Below are 15,968 nucleotides of genomic sequence, written 5' to 3'. Positions count from 1 at the left end.
TTTGCTTGATCTCATCTTTACCTCTGTTTATAGCATTGTACATGAATCAGGTGTTCTTCCTCCAGTATGCAGTGATCATAGTCCAGTATTCGTTTCCCTCAGGTTTGGAAAGGCACGTAAGGAATCTTTTAAGCGAATTATATATGATTATAACCATGCTGACTACGATGGCCTAAGTGATTGTATTGCTGCCATTGGGGATTGGGGAAGTATTATTGACCACACTGATATTGACATGTCTATTTCACTATTTACTTCAAAATTATTACAGTTGATAGATCTGTACATTCCCCAAAAAGAAGTGGGTGTACGACCAGGGGATTGTTCTTGGATGAATGGCCACTTGCGTAAGCTGATGAGGAATAGAAATCGATTGCATAGAACTGCTAAAAGAAGAAATTTACAGACTGATTGGGAGCGCTTCAGATTAGCACGGAACAAAGTTATTACTGAAGTTAGGAAAGCTAAGCGCGCTTATGATTTGAAATTAGATGATACTATTTATTCAGAATGTGGTACTAAATCATGGTGGCGCTTAATTAAAAAAATTATACAGCATAATAGAAATTCAAATACACAATCCCCTCCTATTATGATTAATGGGAACGTTGTTGATCATCCCAGTGATATTGCTGAGGCTTTTAATGACTTCTTTATTCAACAAGCCCAAGTTGAAGAACCCGAGAAGGAAACTAATAACTTACATGAGCCGGTAAATAAACTTAACGACTTGCTCTTGTCTGAAAAAGAAGTCCATGATATTTTTTAAGTCTAAATACTACCAAAGCTAAAGGTCCAGATAATATTGGTAATAAGCTTTTAAAAAAATTAGCTATACCTCTATGTGCTCCCATTACTTTACTGTTCAATTTATCGCTACGACTTTCCTCTTTTCCTTGTCAATGGAAAAAATCTCTTATTGTTCCAATCCATAAAAAAAGGTAGTGTTCATGATTGTAATAATTATAGACCAGTTGCCCTGACAACTTCTCTTTCTAAGGTATTTGAAAAATGTGTATTTAAGCATGTCTACAATTTTTACTTGGATAATGAAATCATAACCACTTCACAATCGGGATTCAAACCTGGAGATCCAACTGTTTATCAGTTAACTGAATTATATCACGTGATCTCCAAAGCATTGGATGATGGAAAGGAAGTTCGCGCCATATTTTGTGATATAAGTAAGGCGTTTGATATAGGACCTCTGTTATTCCTTATTTATATTAATGATCTGACTCATGGGATAATGAGTAATATTAAACTTTTTGCTGATGATACATCTTTATTACTAATTATTGAAGATCCTGAATCCACAGCCGCTATATTGAATAGTGATTTAGAATGTATAACAAACTGGGCAAGTAAATGGCAGGTGAAATTTAGTCCTTCCAAAACGGAAGCCATGTTATTTTCTACTAAAATTAATCCTAGTCCTAAATTACCTCTGCGAATGAATTATATTCCTATACCTGAAGTAAGTGATCATAAACATCTAGGACTTGTATTCCAGGAAGATGGAAAATGGCACAAACACATTGAATATATTGTACGTAAAGTGAGCCCATTAATTAATTGTTTGCGTAGCCTGAAATACCGTCTAAACCGAAGAACGCTCGAAACCATGTACAAATCTTTTATTTTACCTATTTTTGATTATTGTGATAATATTTTGGATAATTGTAATAATGAACAAGTAAAACTATTAGAAAATTTACACTTGGATGCTCTACGAACAGTATGTGGAGCAGTACGAGGAACCAGTCACAAAAAACTTTATAGGGAAACGGGTTTATGCTCACTGTCCGACAGACGACATTACCATAAATTATGTATATTTTACAAAATGGTCAATGGGCTAACTCCTAAATATCTATCTTTATGGGTCCCACCTAATATATCCAGCATAACTGGATATAACCTTCGTACTTCTAATGACTTCCAGACCAGTGCAGGACGCTTATCATAGTATAATCGATCTTTTTTGCCATCTGTTATACAAGCTTGGAATGCACTTGATATTAATATTAGAAATGTAGATTCCTTATCTCGGTTTAAGCAATTAATTTCTAGAGAAACTAAGCTTACTGCAAATTTTACATCTTTTGCTAGTTATGGCCAGCGGCAATGTCAGGTGATTGTATCTAGACTTAGGCTAGGTTGTAGTGATTTAAAATCACATTTATTTGACAGATTTCTGATTGATAATCCCATCTGTTCATGTGGCCTAAATAGAGAAGATGCTTTCCACTTTTTTTCTATCTTGTCCACGCTATGCCAAGTTTAGAATTGACGAATACTTTTTTGTTAACCAGCTCAGCATACATACTATACTCCACGGCAATGAAGATTCATCATTAAGACAATGAATACATTATAAAATCAGTTCACAATTACATCATTGAAACAAACCGCTTTACGTAAGTTTTGTGTCAACTTAAGAATATAAAATGCATTTGGTATCTTGCTTTCCATTTTATTTCATGTTGTGTTACTCATTAATGTCTGCTCTATAGACTTCATTACAATCTACATGTATAATGTACAATATTAGTAGAAGCATTAATATAGGCCTTTTTGGCCTGTTTGCTAATCCTTTTTCCATTTTGTAATGCTATTTAATGTAAAATCTGAACATTAATGGAAATACAATACTGTTTAAATCATATATATTGTTTACCCACGTTGGGATTCCGGATTAGAACATGTACCCAGTTATCTATGCTTGTAAGAGGCCACGAGCTTTATCGGGTGGTCAGGCTCGGTGACTTGTTGACTGATTGCGTGTTATCTCACGATGACAGCGTGGGACGATGCTCATAACATCAAGCACTGGTTTGTCTGGTGCAGACTCGTCTATTTTCACTGGCCTCGCATCATATAGCTGAAAACTTGCGGTTGCGGCATTTAACAATATACAGTTCAAAGGGGCATTATATAATTTGTGATTAGTGAAGACGGAGCAAGGCAGTGGAATACGTCTCCATGGTACCACCGATCTGTGATTGATGGATGCAATTACCGCCTCGGAAGACTTGACTGGATGCATTGATCAGTTGCTCGTGCAGCTCCCGCAATTTCTTCCCGGTTCCCCTCCTTTACTATTATATATGACTATACGGTATCAGAGATAGGAGCTAGGGAAGTATAAAACGAACGTTTTTGACCTTTAGTGATATTTGCTCGCCTCCCAAGGAAGTTACAGCATGATGTGTCAATAACAATACGTCAGTGTAAGCTTCCTTCTAAGGAAAGGAAAGGAAAGAATCATCGAAATGTATTGTGAATCAAATCAATCAGACTAAGGTGAGGATTTACATTTTGTACCTCCAGTAGGTTTTAAGCAATTGTTATAGGACTATCCACAATGTGAACATACTATATAATGTGACCGAAAAGAACTAAAATAAAGGCTCACCGGTGATCTGTGAGCGTTATGACGTTTCTGGCAAATTTCTATCCGTCATGGTGTATTTGTGCCAGCTGGTAAAGAGGTAGCAAAGTGACACATTCATATTAAATATGTTTACATGGCAACATGATGTATAGTCAAAGGCTTCAATACGAACCAAGAAATTGAAGTTACAAAAAGCTCACCAGAACACGTTTATTTATTGCTGTTTAGATACAGGTACATACAACATATCACCGGAAAGTCGTCCTAACATCTCATCAGGAATTTATTTTTTATTCCCGTCGACTGTCAAATTGCACGTTAACACCTACTCTTGCACACGATACAATTCCTGAACTGAATAGAAATGGGGTTTTCTTTTACAGAAATATAAATAATTTTACAACAATAGAGAAAAAAATTAATTCTATAGTTGCCATTTCTACGATACAGACATATACTGACCTATGACAGCTCTCCTGGATCGCGAGCACAGGCGTTTTATACAGTTTACTGATAGTGCTTCAAGTCAGTGGACAGGTTGGGTCCCATACATCGTGCACACCCAAGCTCCTTCCCAGCGCGTGACACCTTCGTTACACTCTCGGTAACATAGTATAGAGAGCTCCGGGAACGTACTATCGCTGTGAGGAGCTTGTTGCACACCACACTCACCCATCGCCATATGTCATGTTGTGTCTCGTGATGTCTATCTGGGCGAGGTTTTGTCATACCCACGTGGGTTTATCAATAAATCGTGCCTGGTGATATTTGAATTGTTAGGGACTTCAATAATCAACCAGACATGTCCTACTCACATGGGCATGCTTTAACATAAGTGACATCACGGTTTCGTTATTATTGTTCAAGGAAATTCTAAGTTGTTATCGACCAACGGTAAACAGTTGTAGGAAAATTGCACTGGGGGGAACCACCATGGTGTTTCCCCGTTTCCCCGACCTGAAACGAAGCGATGATGGTTAACTAAAATGGTAAATGCAATTTGTTACCTTCGCAGATCACCTCTTTCACATTGTGAGTCGTGTAGTATATGAACCTAGTGTGTAATGGCCTCATTTTAGAAACATGGTAAAACCCATGTTTATTTTAATCGCTTATGAATAGAATCACACTTCGGTCTTTTTTTTCATAATTTTCAAAACCCCTAAACTTTCAATGTTATGGATTTCTCAATTGATGTACAACATTACGACATGTTTCTCTGATGTCACCAAGCACCGCGTGGGTGCCTAATTGGGTAAACGTCATAATGATGCTACCAACCTACAGGTGTTGATTGAAAGGGTTGTTTCACTTGAAATTATATATGGTGATCGACGTGTCCGTGTGTATCATTTCGTTTCGAGAAAATAATTCCTTTACATATTTCTCCATGAAGCCAATATTGAAGTGGTGTCTTTTATGAACATTATGCATATCATTTTCACATAGAATCGTTTTTTATTCAACTGACAGTGGGATTCCAGTTTGAAGACTAATTCTAAAACCAAATAACTAGATCTACCAGGGAACATTTCTACATTTTGAAACTGATTCTACTCCAGGAACTTATCTGGGGTCGTTGTATACGATCTTCTGATGTTCATAATGTTTCTTATTATACAGTTCAAATGAACCCTACACATCTATTCATAAGTATTTTATGTATTTATAATCTATTTTGATCATATTCGTCTCTCCGCTAGTGAAAGTGTGCATGATGCACCAATATTATTTCGTTATAAACTAAACGTGTATATGATTATATTCTACAACGAAGTGACTCTAAATATCCAGACCGTCCTGCATGTATTTCATCTTTACACTGTTGTAAGTCCGTGACACTTTAAATTCCCACTGCATATACATTGTCACTGATTATTAACATTACACTGCCATAGCCTTACAAACTGATTAGAATTATATTTTTTTTTAAAGAAGAATAAAAATGGGGCCACTAAGCTACATTATGAAACAGTGTAATAGTTCTAATGTGGTTTTGCGTCATGGGTGTGCAAGATGTATGAATAAGTTCAAATTGTGTATACATATTGACTAGTTTACCTGTTACATATATATGTATGCACATTCTTATTGAAGCTTTAATACCAACTGCATGCTTAAGGGCTATATGGATAATACATACTCCCTTTCGCAACTTAGAAGGTATTTCTTATATATAAAGAGTTACCCGTGAAAATGGTTATGTGATTCCCCCCATTATTTCAAATTTATGGTCATTATTTATGAGCAATGCCTTTCTTAGTTGTATGTTTTTTGGTAGCACTGACAATGAAACACTATATTGTTTTGATAATTTCTACAGAAAAACATTAGAATGAAGGTATATTGAGTAGTGTTATGTAGGAAATCATCATTTTGTCATATCGTCATTTATCTTATTAATATACAATTAATAGACACCTTAACGTCAGAGTTAGCATAGGTCTTCAGCAATTAAATGCTTGTCGTGAGAGTCGGCTAAGGGTATGGTTGATGCACGTCATCGTATCCATGCCCATGATATCAGTCACTGGATCGTCTGGTCCAGGCTCGATTATTTACAGAGCGCCATCATATAGCTGGAATATTGCTGAGTGGGGAGTTAAGTTTAAAACAAACAAACAAACAACGAATTTAGAACTCCATGTAAATGTGGAATTCTTTCTACAATTGAGGTATATATGTAATAGTCTCGCTAACATAAAAAGTGTCCAATTCATTGTCTAATTTAGGTATATGTGATAAATACTATTCACTTTACTTCATTACTTTATGCTGTCTCATACTTTTTTAAAGTAGGGCTATGGATGTGGTGCCAATGATGAGTTGTTTGCTGCCAAAGACAAATCCGCATTTTCTCTTGACACATATAGTTTCCATATAATAAACAAGCATGTGTATTACCAACGATTAAATATTTTCCTTCTTTTGACTATAAGGATAAGGTATAAGTACCTATTCGTAGCTATATAGCCTCTTATCTTGTTAAATGAACAACGAAGAAATGATAACTAATATTTCGTGGTCTAACGTGTAAGTTCATTTTACTAACGTTCAGGGCGGGTCAAAACGGCCCTATGTAAGTACGGCCTCAAGGTAAAGAAAACTTTTTTTCTGTGGCCGTTTCGCACAGAAAATATAGAAGTCAAACCAAAGTATTGTGTCATATTAATTGTATTATGCATTAATTGTATTATATACATTATATAATAGTTCATAGATCGGATCAGATTAATTGTGTACACACAGACCGCCACGAAAGGTTTCATCATTAGGATAAAATTGTATTCATGTTTTCATAACATATTGGTACACTGGTCAGTACAGAGATCAAAGTAAATTGATGAGATTGGTTAAAACAACAACACATGAACTCTACTGGAAGATCATACATTGTATTTACACATCCTGCTCACTTTGGATATTCATTTGTTATTAATAATAACATCTAAGATGTACTCTCTGTACACCTACTGCTCACATTAGATATTCATTTGTTATTAATAATAACATCTAAGATGTACTCTCTGTACACCTACTGCTCACATTGGATATTCATTTGTTATTAATAATAACATCTAAGATGTACTCTCTGTACACCTACTGCTCACATTAGATATTCATTTGTTATTAATAATAACATCTAAGATGTACTCTCTGTACACCTACTGCTCACATTAGATATTCATTTAGAATGTATAACATCTCACATGTACTCTCTGTACACCTACTGCTCACATTAGATATTCATTTAGAATGTATAACATCTCACATGTACTCTCTGTACACCTACTGCTCACATTAGATATTCATTTGTTATTAATAATAACATCTAACATGTACACTCTGTACACATCCGGCTCACATTATTATATTTGGCCGTGGTCGTTTTCACTTTTTTGTTGTGGCCCTTAATTATGACTTTTTGAGGCCGTTTTGACTTTTTTTGTGGCCGTTTTGACTTTTTTTGTGGCCGTTTTGACTTTTGTGTGTGGCCATTTTATGTTTTGAAGCCGTTTTGACTACAACCCCCTTAACGTTCGATGTCCCCTGCATCTGCATATATAAACAGATTTTGAGTCCGACTGTCATTGTAAAGATCTTCTTTGCAGTTCACAACCTCAGCTCAAAGCCTCTCTAATATAATATGCAGCAGGATAAGACCACCGGGTCAACAGTTTCGATATAGGTGGCGTTGTGAAACAGATTGCTTACTAACCAATCATATGTGAACTCAAGACGCGCGTCTATTGGTTAACATATCTATGTTAACCAATAGACGCGCGTCTTGAGTTCGTAAAAACGCTAGCGCCACATGCATGCATCACAAACAATAACCAAGAGACGAAGCCCAGTCCATTGAATATATTTTTCCACACAACGTTTGTCGTAATTTGATGTGTGGCAAGCCTTCTTGTGACCAGAGAACATATGATGTAAATTGTTTTTGTCGTAAAAGAAGATTGTGAATAGGTGACTTTCGCAAATTCGTATGGCAATAGTTCAACTATTATATGTATAAATCAAGACCGTTTAAATTATATATTACATGTATAAGAACTAATTAAAGAAGGATGGCAGAACAGTATTGTAAAACTTCAAAATTGAATTAGTTATTGACGTTGCGGGGCTTTGAACCCCCATTGTTTGGTTGAATGGAAGCGTCACTAGGATTAATGATATGTGAAGCAGTGTTATTAGTATACACATTATACATGCATGAACTATATGACACAAATATATAACATGCTTTTAGCTTCATTGTTATTTGTAGTGTTTAATGAGACAAGAGCTAGTTCGACACTTTGCAACTATATTAAACATAAACAAAATTCAACAATTATGGCTGAAAACTAACTATATACTTACAGAGAGTGTGTCTGTATCGAGAACTAAGATCTGATTTTAATGAGATTGACGATATCGCGTCCATTTGCATATATATATGAGTTGTCCCCGCAACGTGGATCTATAAATAGACTTCGAACAACCTGGAATTTCCAAATTGTACGTGTCACGAAAACGAAGAAGCTAACGTAGTTTGGGTGGTTTACGTAAAGGGAATACATATTACTGAAAATGTGACATTTCATTTTCATATTTAAAGATATTTCAGGATATATCTGTCCACTAACCTTATGCCTGGTATTATATCCAAACCGCTATGTTCGTTCTGTGAGAAATGGATAGTTGGAATTTATATTTATTCTCTGAAGAAGATCATTATTGGAAGAAAACCAAGGAGTTTAGGATATTTAGATGTGCTTGGAACCTGATTGCCAATGATCGACGTGAGTGAAGGTAGGCGCTAAATAGGCCTAGTGGTTTCCAAGATTACTGATCATTATCATGTATGATTATTATAGTATATATATGTATAGGCTATATGCATGCCATGTGTGAATCAATCAAAGAAGGTGGCTTATATATTCTCAGATATCATATAGCCTTTGTTCCCATTAAATATGTATCGCCTTATATCGTAGACATTATAGGGCCTATATTACACTATTACCACATATCGTAAATCATCCTACAGATTATAGTAAACGACGAAAAGACCGACCGATATGAGCCATACATAAAATAGTTTCGATCAGGTCTAGAACTATAATTTCACAAAGACATGTTATAGATTACTGTTACTTACATAAAAAATGAACATTTTGTACGAATCATGCCTACCTGGCCGTGATACGATCGAGCAACTAAAGCTCGCCTTCGCTCATGGCTGACATGACTGGGTACTTGACTGGCGATACCTGTGGTTCCGCGTACCAATAGCAGAACCAGTTAAACTGTTGTGCACCCGCAGCCTAAATGCAAAGGGTGCGTGATGATTAAGGATTTGGTGTGTCATATTGTTTGATATTCATACCCATGTCGGAACAGTCGACACAGTCACAACATCGTGAAGACACATTTACATAATAATACTACGTGGAGACAAGACGAGATCCACGGTTTTGCACTTTAGCAAAGACCATAAACTAGTCACTAGAGATTATGATAATATCAATAGAGAATAGATCTGATTATTTTATGGTCTGTGGATTTATGATTCGCCACGTAGGTTGACAACCAATAAAATTGCAGAAACCTACTACATCATCAATATAAATAACTAGATTAGTCAGCTCTAGATCTCTCCTGACATTTTTGTTAAGGTGAGGTAGATGTAGGCCTACTAACTGAATACAAACATGCTTTGTAATAAATTGAAATACATGTATTAACACCAAGTTGTGAAGCAGTATAATGTTAGTGTTCAGAAGAATGTTTTCATGTTCATAGATCTCATGTAACTATTTGTATTTGTCATAGCTCATTATTAGAAACTGACTAACATATTTCCTCTATCAGATGCCCATCCGTCTATTATTTTCACGCTAGCCGTTGATCTGACATTTATTCTTTTTATGTTGGCGCAGTGGCAACTCACAATCTTGCCAAATCTCAATGTCTTACAATGGATACATTTGCAGGAAACATTCATTATTTATTTCCAATAAATCAGTCTAAAAGTATGTTGGAGACCTGGGCACCATTCAACAAAGTGATGTTAGCACTAAGGTGATCATAACTCCCATACTTTAAACATAGGCTTAAGATCATCCTAACACTAAGATCGCTTTGTGGAACAGGACCGCGTCTAAGAGGCCGATGTTCTATTTTTTGGACAGCATATGTCCAGGCGTCTAATAAAGGAAATATGGCCCAGATAAAGATTTGTACGTTTTCTGGCTTCGTTTTTTGTTCAGTTATCCTTGTTTATAGTAAGAGCTGACTAATGAGAATCTTATCTAAATCATCAGTATTATTTTTATGATCCTCTTGCTATGTTGTGATCCTGATAAAGTCCTTTTTCATCTTGTTCATATTCATGATACTGAATTCAAAAATTTTTTATCATCTGTTTCTTAAATGGTTTGGCAGGTGTGTCATCTGAACCCTGATCAAAGTGACTTGGACTGACTAATAAGATGCATGAAGATACAAGGTATGATGCTCAGAATCTCACCTGTGATGCTGAAGACGAAGGTCCGGACTATAGAAGAGTAGGGCTCCACATCGGAGAAGACTTGCATGATGACGACTTGGATGCCCTCAAGTTCATCAGTCGAGATTACGTGGCAGGTGGAAAACTAGACCGCATAACAACGGCTACAGAGTTGCTAACCCAATGGGAAAAAGTTGGGAAATTTGGCAAAAAGAATCCTTGGTATCTTGCAGAATGTTTGAAAAAGATTCAGCGCATAGATCTACTTGAGGAAGAACTTGGATTTGATGAAAGTGTCATTGAAACAAGAATTCAGCAAGGTCAGTCTCAAATATCGGATTACAGGAACATGTTGTTAGCAGTGGCAGAAGATCTTGATTCAGAAGAGCTGCACAAGATGATGTATTTGATTGGAGACATGAAGAAGAAGGACAAGGGAAAAATTGTAAATCCAATGGCTTTGATAACTTATTTGGAACAAACAAAACTAATAACACAAGACGATCTTCATAAACTCAAACAGTTGTTGGGGACAATTGATCGAAACGATCTTCAAGAAGTTATTTGTAAATATGAAGGTATGTAAAATTGTAAATTATGTTATTCACTTAAGATTTTAGGTTTTCAGTAATATGTAGTATGAATATGTTTCATGTAAAGATATATTTCATCATCAGTAGGTGTGTCAAGGGAGGTTAAGGAATTTGTGTGTGTGTTCAAAGAGGTCTACGGCAATATTCTAAACATCATAAACATCCTCAAATTGGAATTTATGAGTTTCCCAATTTATATTAATATAATATATGATACAAGTTAATGTTGATTTGGAAAGGTAACAAGTATTTCAATGGTAACAGAAACAATAGAAAGACTTCAGAAGATTAAATCAAGAGCAAGATGGCTTCCAAAGAATAAATCAAACTTTGAGGGCCATGTCCATGTCCTGGATGGTCTTTGTAAGCACAAATTCAATGCCAATGTTTCAGGTGCAAAAGGATTAACTAATTATACAACTAATATGGAAGAAGGCATGGATACATCAGAACCTTACGTTCCACCACAGCCTCAGCTGCCACCAAACACAAAAACAGGCCGCACCACTATAGCAGAGAGGCCACCAGCTGTAGTGAATCAGGTGCCAGCTGTGGAACACGAACAGTTGAGGGGGGTAGGGCGGGAAACCCCGGGGGTCACAGTTGAAGGAGCAAGAGCAGCAGCTCCAACTGCAGTTGCAGTATCAAGAGTAAAATATCCTTTTGAAACAAGCACACAGCAAGGTAATCAATCAAGCTCACAAACATATGTAAATCATTTGGCTGAACATTCATTAGCAGATTTACAGATGAACTAACTTATGCAGTTTGGGATAAAATGTGCATTTGAGGTTTGCGTCAATACACATCTTACAACCCCATCCTTAAAGACATCTTAGTTTGCCAATACCCTTCCTGTGACTTTACAGAGATTTTGTCTAACCATTTTGTGCATTTGGTCATGTATGGCAAGCAAACCAAGATATTGTTACCTGTGCTTTGAAAAAAGATAATGGTTGAGCTGTGTTTATTCTGTGCAGAATATGCGTCTTGTGTATGCTTCTTTTTCGGATTTTTTATTGTTTATAACATTTTTGCACTCACCTTATGTCTTGTAATTTCAGTTTTCACCCCAGATCAACTGCAGGACATCACACGCAAACTAGCTTCTGAATTACATCATGAGAACTGGACAGTGTTTGGGTTTAATCTGAGAGTAGGTCCTGAAGTTCTGCAGCAACTGTCTCGTGTCTACCCTGACGTGACACAGAGGATGCATCAACTGCTGACAGTGTGGCTACAGACGTGGCAAGGAAGCCGTGATGCTGCAATGGCTGCCATCATCCAAGCCCTGCATGAAGCACAGGTCCACCATCTGGCAGAGCAGTTCTCCAGAATATACAGACCGTCAGAAGAAGGTGAGAGGACAAATCTGACACTTTAAGTGGTTTTCATGAAGACACAATATCATTTTGTCCGTCTATTCTTGTTCCTTGTTATATTTTTATAATTATTGCATCACCTACTTGCCATGACATGAATGACAGTTAAATTTTAAAACAACATTTGTGAATAATTACATAGCTACAGATAAGCTGCGTATCTGCGTAAAATACACGCAAAAATATTCAAAATACAATTACTTCCAATTAACTTTGGTACAAAAATGTAGCCATTGTATGGAAAATTTAAATGTATAAAAACAGCACCCGTAAATACCCAATGAAACACTTTCAGCAAGCGTACAGCAGAGCTAATTTCCGAAACACAAATATGAGCTAATTTGCTTTCCGAGTCAAGCCTATAGTTAGAACCGTCATATACATCTAAAACACATTGATTCATTTATGAAATCTCAAAATGTTTACTCATTTTGGGGAAAAAACAATAAAGTGATGTATAGATGAGTGAAAAAATATATTTTACACCATGAAAAATGTAATAACCCAATTAAAATAGAAACCTTCAAGTAAAAACTCAAATTGCTCAAAAAGTTATCTGTAGCTCTGTACTTATAAGAACAAATTCATTGTGTATTTTCATAGATTGTCTCAGCTTGATGATAACCAAAGAGTTGTCAACTTGGTCAAAAGAAAGGGTTTAAATCTCGAGTAGGGTACACATTATTGTCAGAGTAGTTAAACATATTTATGCATATTGTGTGTACGACAAGTCTGGTTATTATATCTGTTGAAATGTTGGTAGTCTCATGTGACATCGATCTAACTATTGAGGAGCGGTGGGGTAGCCTAGTGGTTAAAGTGGTTGCTCGTCACGCCAAAGGCCCAGGTTTGTTTCCCCACATGGTTACAATGTGTGAAGATCATTTCTGGTGTCCCCCTGCCGTGATACTGCTGGAATATTGCTAAAAGCTGCGTACAACTAAACTCACTCACTAACCTATTGATAATTGTCACTGATGTAAGATGACCATCAGACCATGCACAATTGCAATAAATTGATAGGTCAGTCAGTAGTTACATCCCTACTGACCTTGTTGTTTACACTCACACTGTTTGTGAGAGTACTGATAGCCCAGTGGCCTAAGCTCTTTCAGCACCGTACCCATGCTTGTCGGTTTTACCAAGTGTTAAACTTAAAAGAGCTGCATCACATTTAGCTTCCCACCTCTATTTAGTTTACATGCTGTGATATATGAGAAATACTTTACAAAGCAGTGTTGAACCCAACTCCCTGACAAACCCACTAAAGTGTTTTCTGTGTTAAACTCTTGTGCAGGTACATCCGAGTTACAGGACATCAGTCTGGCATCAAGACAACAGGGAACGTCTCTACACGACCATGCCAACATTTCTGTGATTACATGTACGTACAATAATCATATTGGAATTTTCTAATGTAGGTTTAGTGAAAAGATTTTCAATTTACAATCTGCAAATTAAGCAACTAGCGATGAACCAGTCTTGTAAATGTTTTATAGGTCATCCAATAATTGTCCATAAAGTTGCACCTATATCTTCTGACAATGATACAGAGACAGTTATTGGCTGAAAGTTCTTTTTGCTCAGTCTGAGTTTTGTGTATTTGGGAATTCCTGTAATTCCATCTCAACACAAAATATGATAAAAGTTACTGTGACCTACCTAATTTGACTGTCTTTCCAATAAATTACTATTGAATGTTTTACCTTGTTCAATAGAGTGTTATTGGGAGTGTTCTCTGCTACTATTTCAGCGGAGGCAAGATACCAAGAACCAGAGCAAGTTCCACCCCAACCAGCAGTCTTGCCGGCTGTAGGTAAGTGATGCAGAAAACACTGGTCCCATGTAGATGATGACTGTTGATTGGCTTAAATATAGCCAAATGAAAGGGTAGATTGACAGAGGTGCAATGTATTTTTTTAACTGTATGACTACTAAATGATTTTCATTGAGTAGTCCTAGTAAACTGCAGCCTTTTATGTTGTTATTTGGTTTATGTTCAGCTCTTGATGATCATTTCCCCTAAAACCATTTCAACCAATCAGCCTAGGATTTAGGTTGTTTGATGAATATCTTACCTCAGACAAATAAGACAACTGGTACCTGGTACCAGGTACCAGGTATTCATGGCTGTAGAACATGTTAGCATGAGATTTTGTTTGACTTCATTGTAAATATTAATAAATCCACTTGATATGTTATTCACTGCATTTGTCTTTCCAGCAAGTTCTAGTCATACACAAGAGGCCCCAGACAGAATCATGCCATACTATAGAATGGACCGCAAACCCAGAGGCAAGTTGTTCTGATGGCATGCCTCGTAATAATATTACCTTTAATAAACTTCCACACAATCCTACATTCTGTGGGGAGGCACAGGTGGCCCAGTCGTCTAAGGCGCGGCGATTCGCTGTGCGCAGTTGCGTCCTTTGGGCACGCCAGAAACCTATGATTGAGGGTTCGAATTCTGGTTCGCCCCGATTATGTTTCTTGGTTTGTCAGCACCATACACGTGCTCGTGGTTTTTACCGAAGTGGTAAATGTTGAAGACCTGCATCACTTCGGGCTTTCCTCCCACATTAAGCTGACACGCCGTGATGTAACTAGAATACTGTTAAAAGCAGCGTTAAACCCAACTCACTCACACACTCACCTACTTTCTGTGCCAAATGTCGAGAGTTTTAAAATTTTCATCTCTCAGCATAGATATCTTTATAGAGGTGTTCACCAGCTTAACAGTTTGTGTGCTCATTGATTCTTATGAAAATTATCGTGAGGTAAACCCACCTGATTACTGCAGTGTAAGACAACTATCACTCACTCTTTACTTGGCCACAGTTTGAGTTTAATGTGACACATGATGACATTTTCAGGGATATGTATCATAATCAACAATGAGGTTTTCTACAAAGACCCAGAGGACCGTGGAGCGAGAGAAATGCCCAACAGAGAGGGGACACAGGTGGATGCAGGTGAGTGAGTCTGTGGGAGTGGGGTACCAGGGTGGATTAGGCTGTCAGATACATATATACTTTTTATTTAGAGAGTGTAAAATAGCTTTCACCAAATATCACTGAAAATTGAACTAATTTGCATGTCTGGTTCATATCAATGAAACTACTGGATCTCTTCTGTAAAACATATTTTTGCATGTGACCAGATCTTTCAAGGAAGAAACTTATATTTTAAAACATGTCATTTAAATTGTATATAACTGTTCAATAAACTTACACACTCTAATAGTGCCATAAGAATCGTGTCCGTCACTAAATGTTAACATGTTCTTTTCAGCAAATCTGCTCAAGACATTTACAGAGCTCTATTTCGATGTCCGCCAATATGATAACATGAAGAGTACAGACATGGTCCGTGTGTTGGTTAATATGGCCCTGAATATAGATCATACAGAGTATGACTCTTTTGTGTGTTGTGTACTATCTCATGGTGCCCAGGGGCACATATATGGCACCGATGGGAGGCTTGTCAGCATCACAGACATGACTGGGCCTTTCAAATCGGTTGTGTGCCCATCATTAGCTGGCAAACCCAAAATGTTTTTCATTCAAGCTTGTCAAGGCAGAGAAAAACAAGAAGGT

The 15,968-nt window shown here is 36.8% G+C and overlaps 1 protein-coding gene across 3 annotated transcripts in view; it reads left to right on the top strand.

Annotated features, from left to right (window-relative positions):
- The window catches only part of LOC124132113 (caspase-9-like), a 40,909-nt gene that overhangs the window by 20,537 nt on the left and 4,404 nt on the right, over nt 1–15,968 (top strand). Inside the window, exons 1-9 of one of the 3 annotated variants that reach the window (XM_046495777.2) lie at nt 4,310–4,386; nt 10,334–10,975; nt 11,384–11,674; nt 12,055–12,348; nt 13,670–13,756; nt 14,126–14,188; nt 14,596–14,667; nt 15,246–15,344; nt 15,664–15,966. In XM_046495777.2, coding sequence (XP_046351733.2) covers nt 10,381–10,975; nt 11,384–11,674; nt 12,055–12,348; nt 13,670–13,756; nt 14,126–14,188; nt 14,596–14,667; nt 15,246–15,344; nt 15,664–15,966 — 1,804 coding nt within the window. In that variant the 5' untranslated portion in view covers nt 4,310–4,386; nt 10,334–10,380. Of the gene's footprint in view, nt 1–4,309; nt 4,387–8,445; nt 8,699–10,333; nt 10,976–11,383; nt 11,675–12,054; nt 12,349–13,669; nt 13,757–14,125; nt 14,189–14,595; nt 14,668–15,245; nt 15,345–15,663; nt 15,967–15,968 lie in introns of those variants that run through there. The other 2 variants (XM_046495778.2, XM_046495779.2) reach the window with 2 other exon arrangements.

The sequence above is a fragment of the Haliotis rufescens genome, unplaced genomic scaffold, assembly GCF_023055435.1.
Source record: "Haliotis rufescens isolate VD_foot unplaced genomic scaffold, xgHalRufe1.0.p SCAF_4, whole genome shotgun sequence".
NCBI classification, from domain to species: Eukaryota; Metazoa; Mollusca; class Gastropoda; order Lepetellida; family Haliotidae; genus Haliotis; species Haliotis rufescens.
This window is presented reverse-complemented; position numbering and strand designations above follow the sequence as displayed.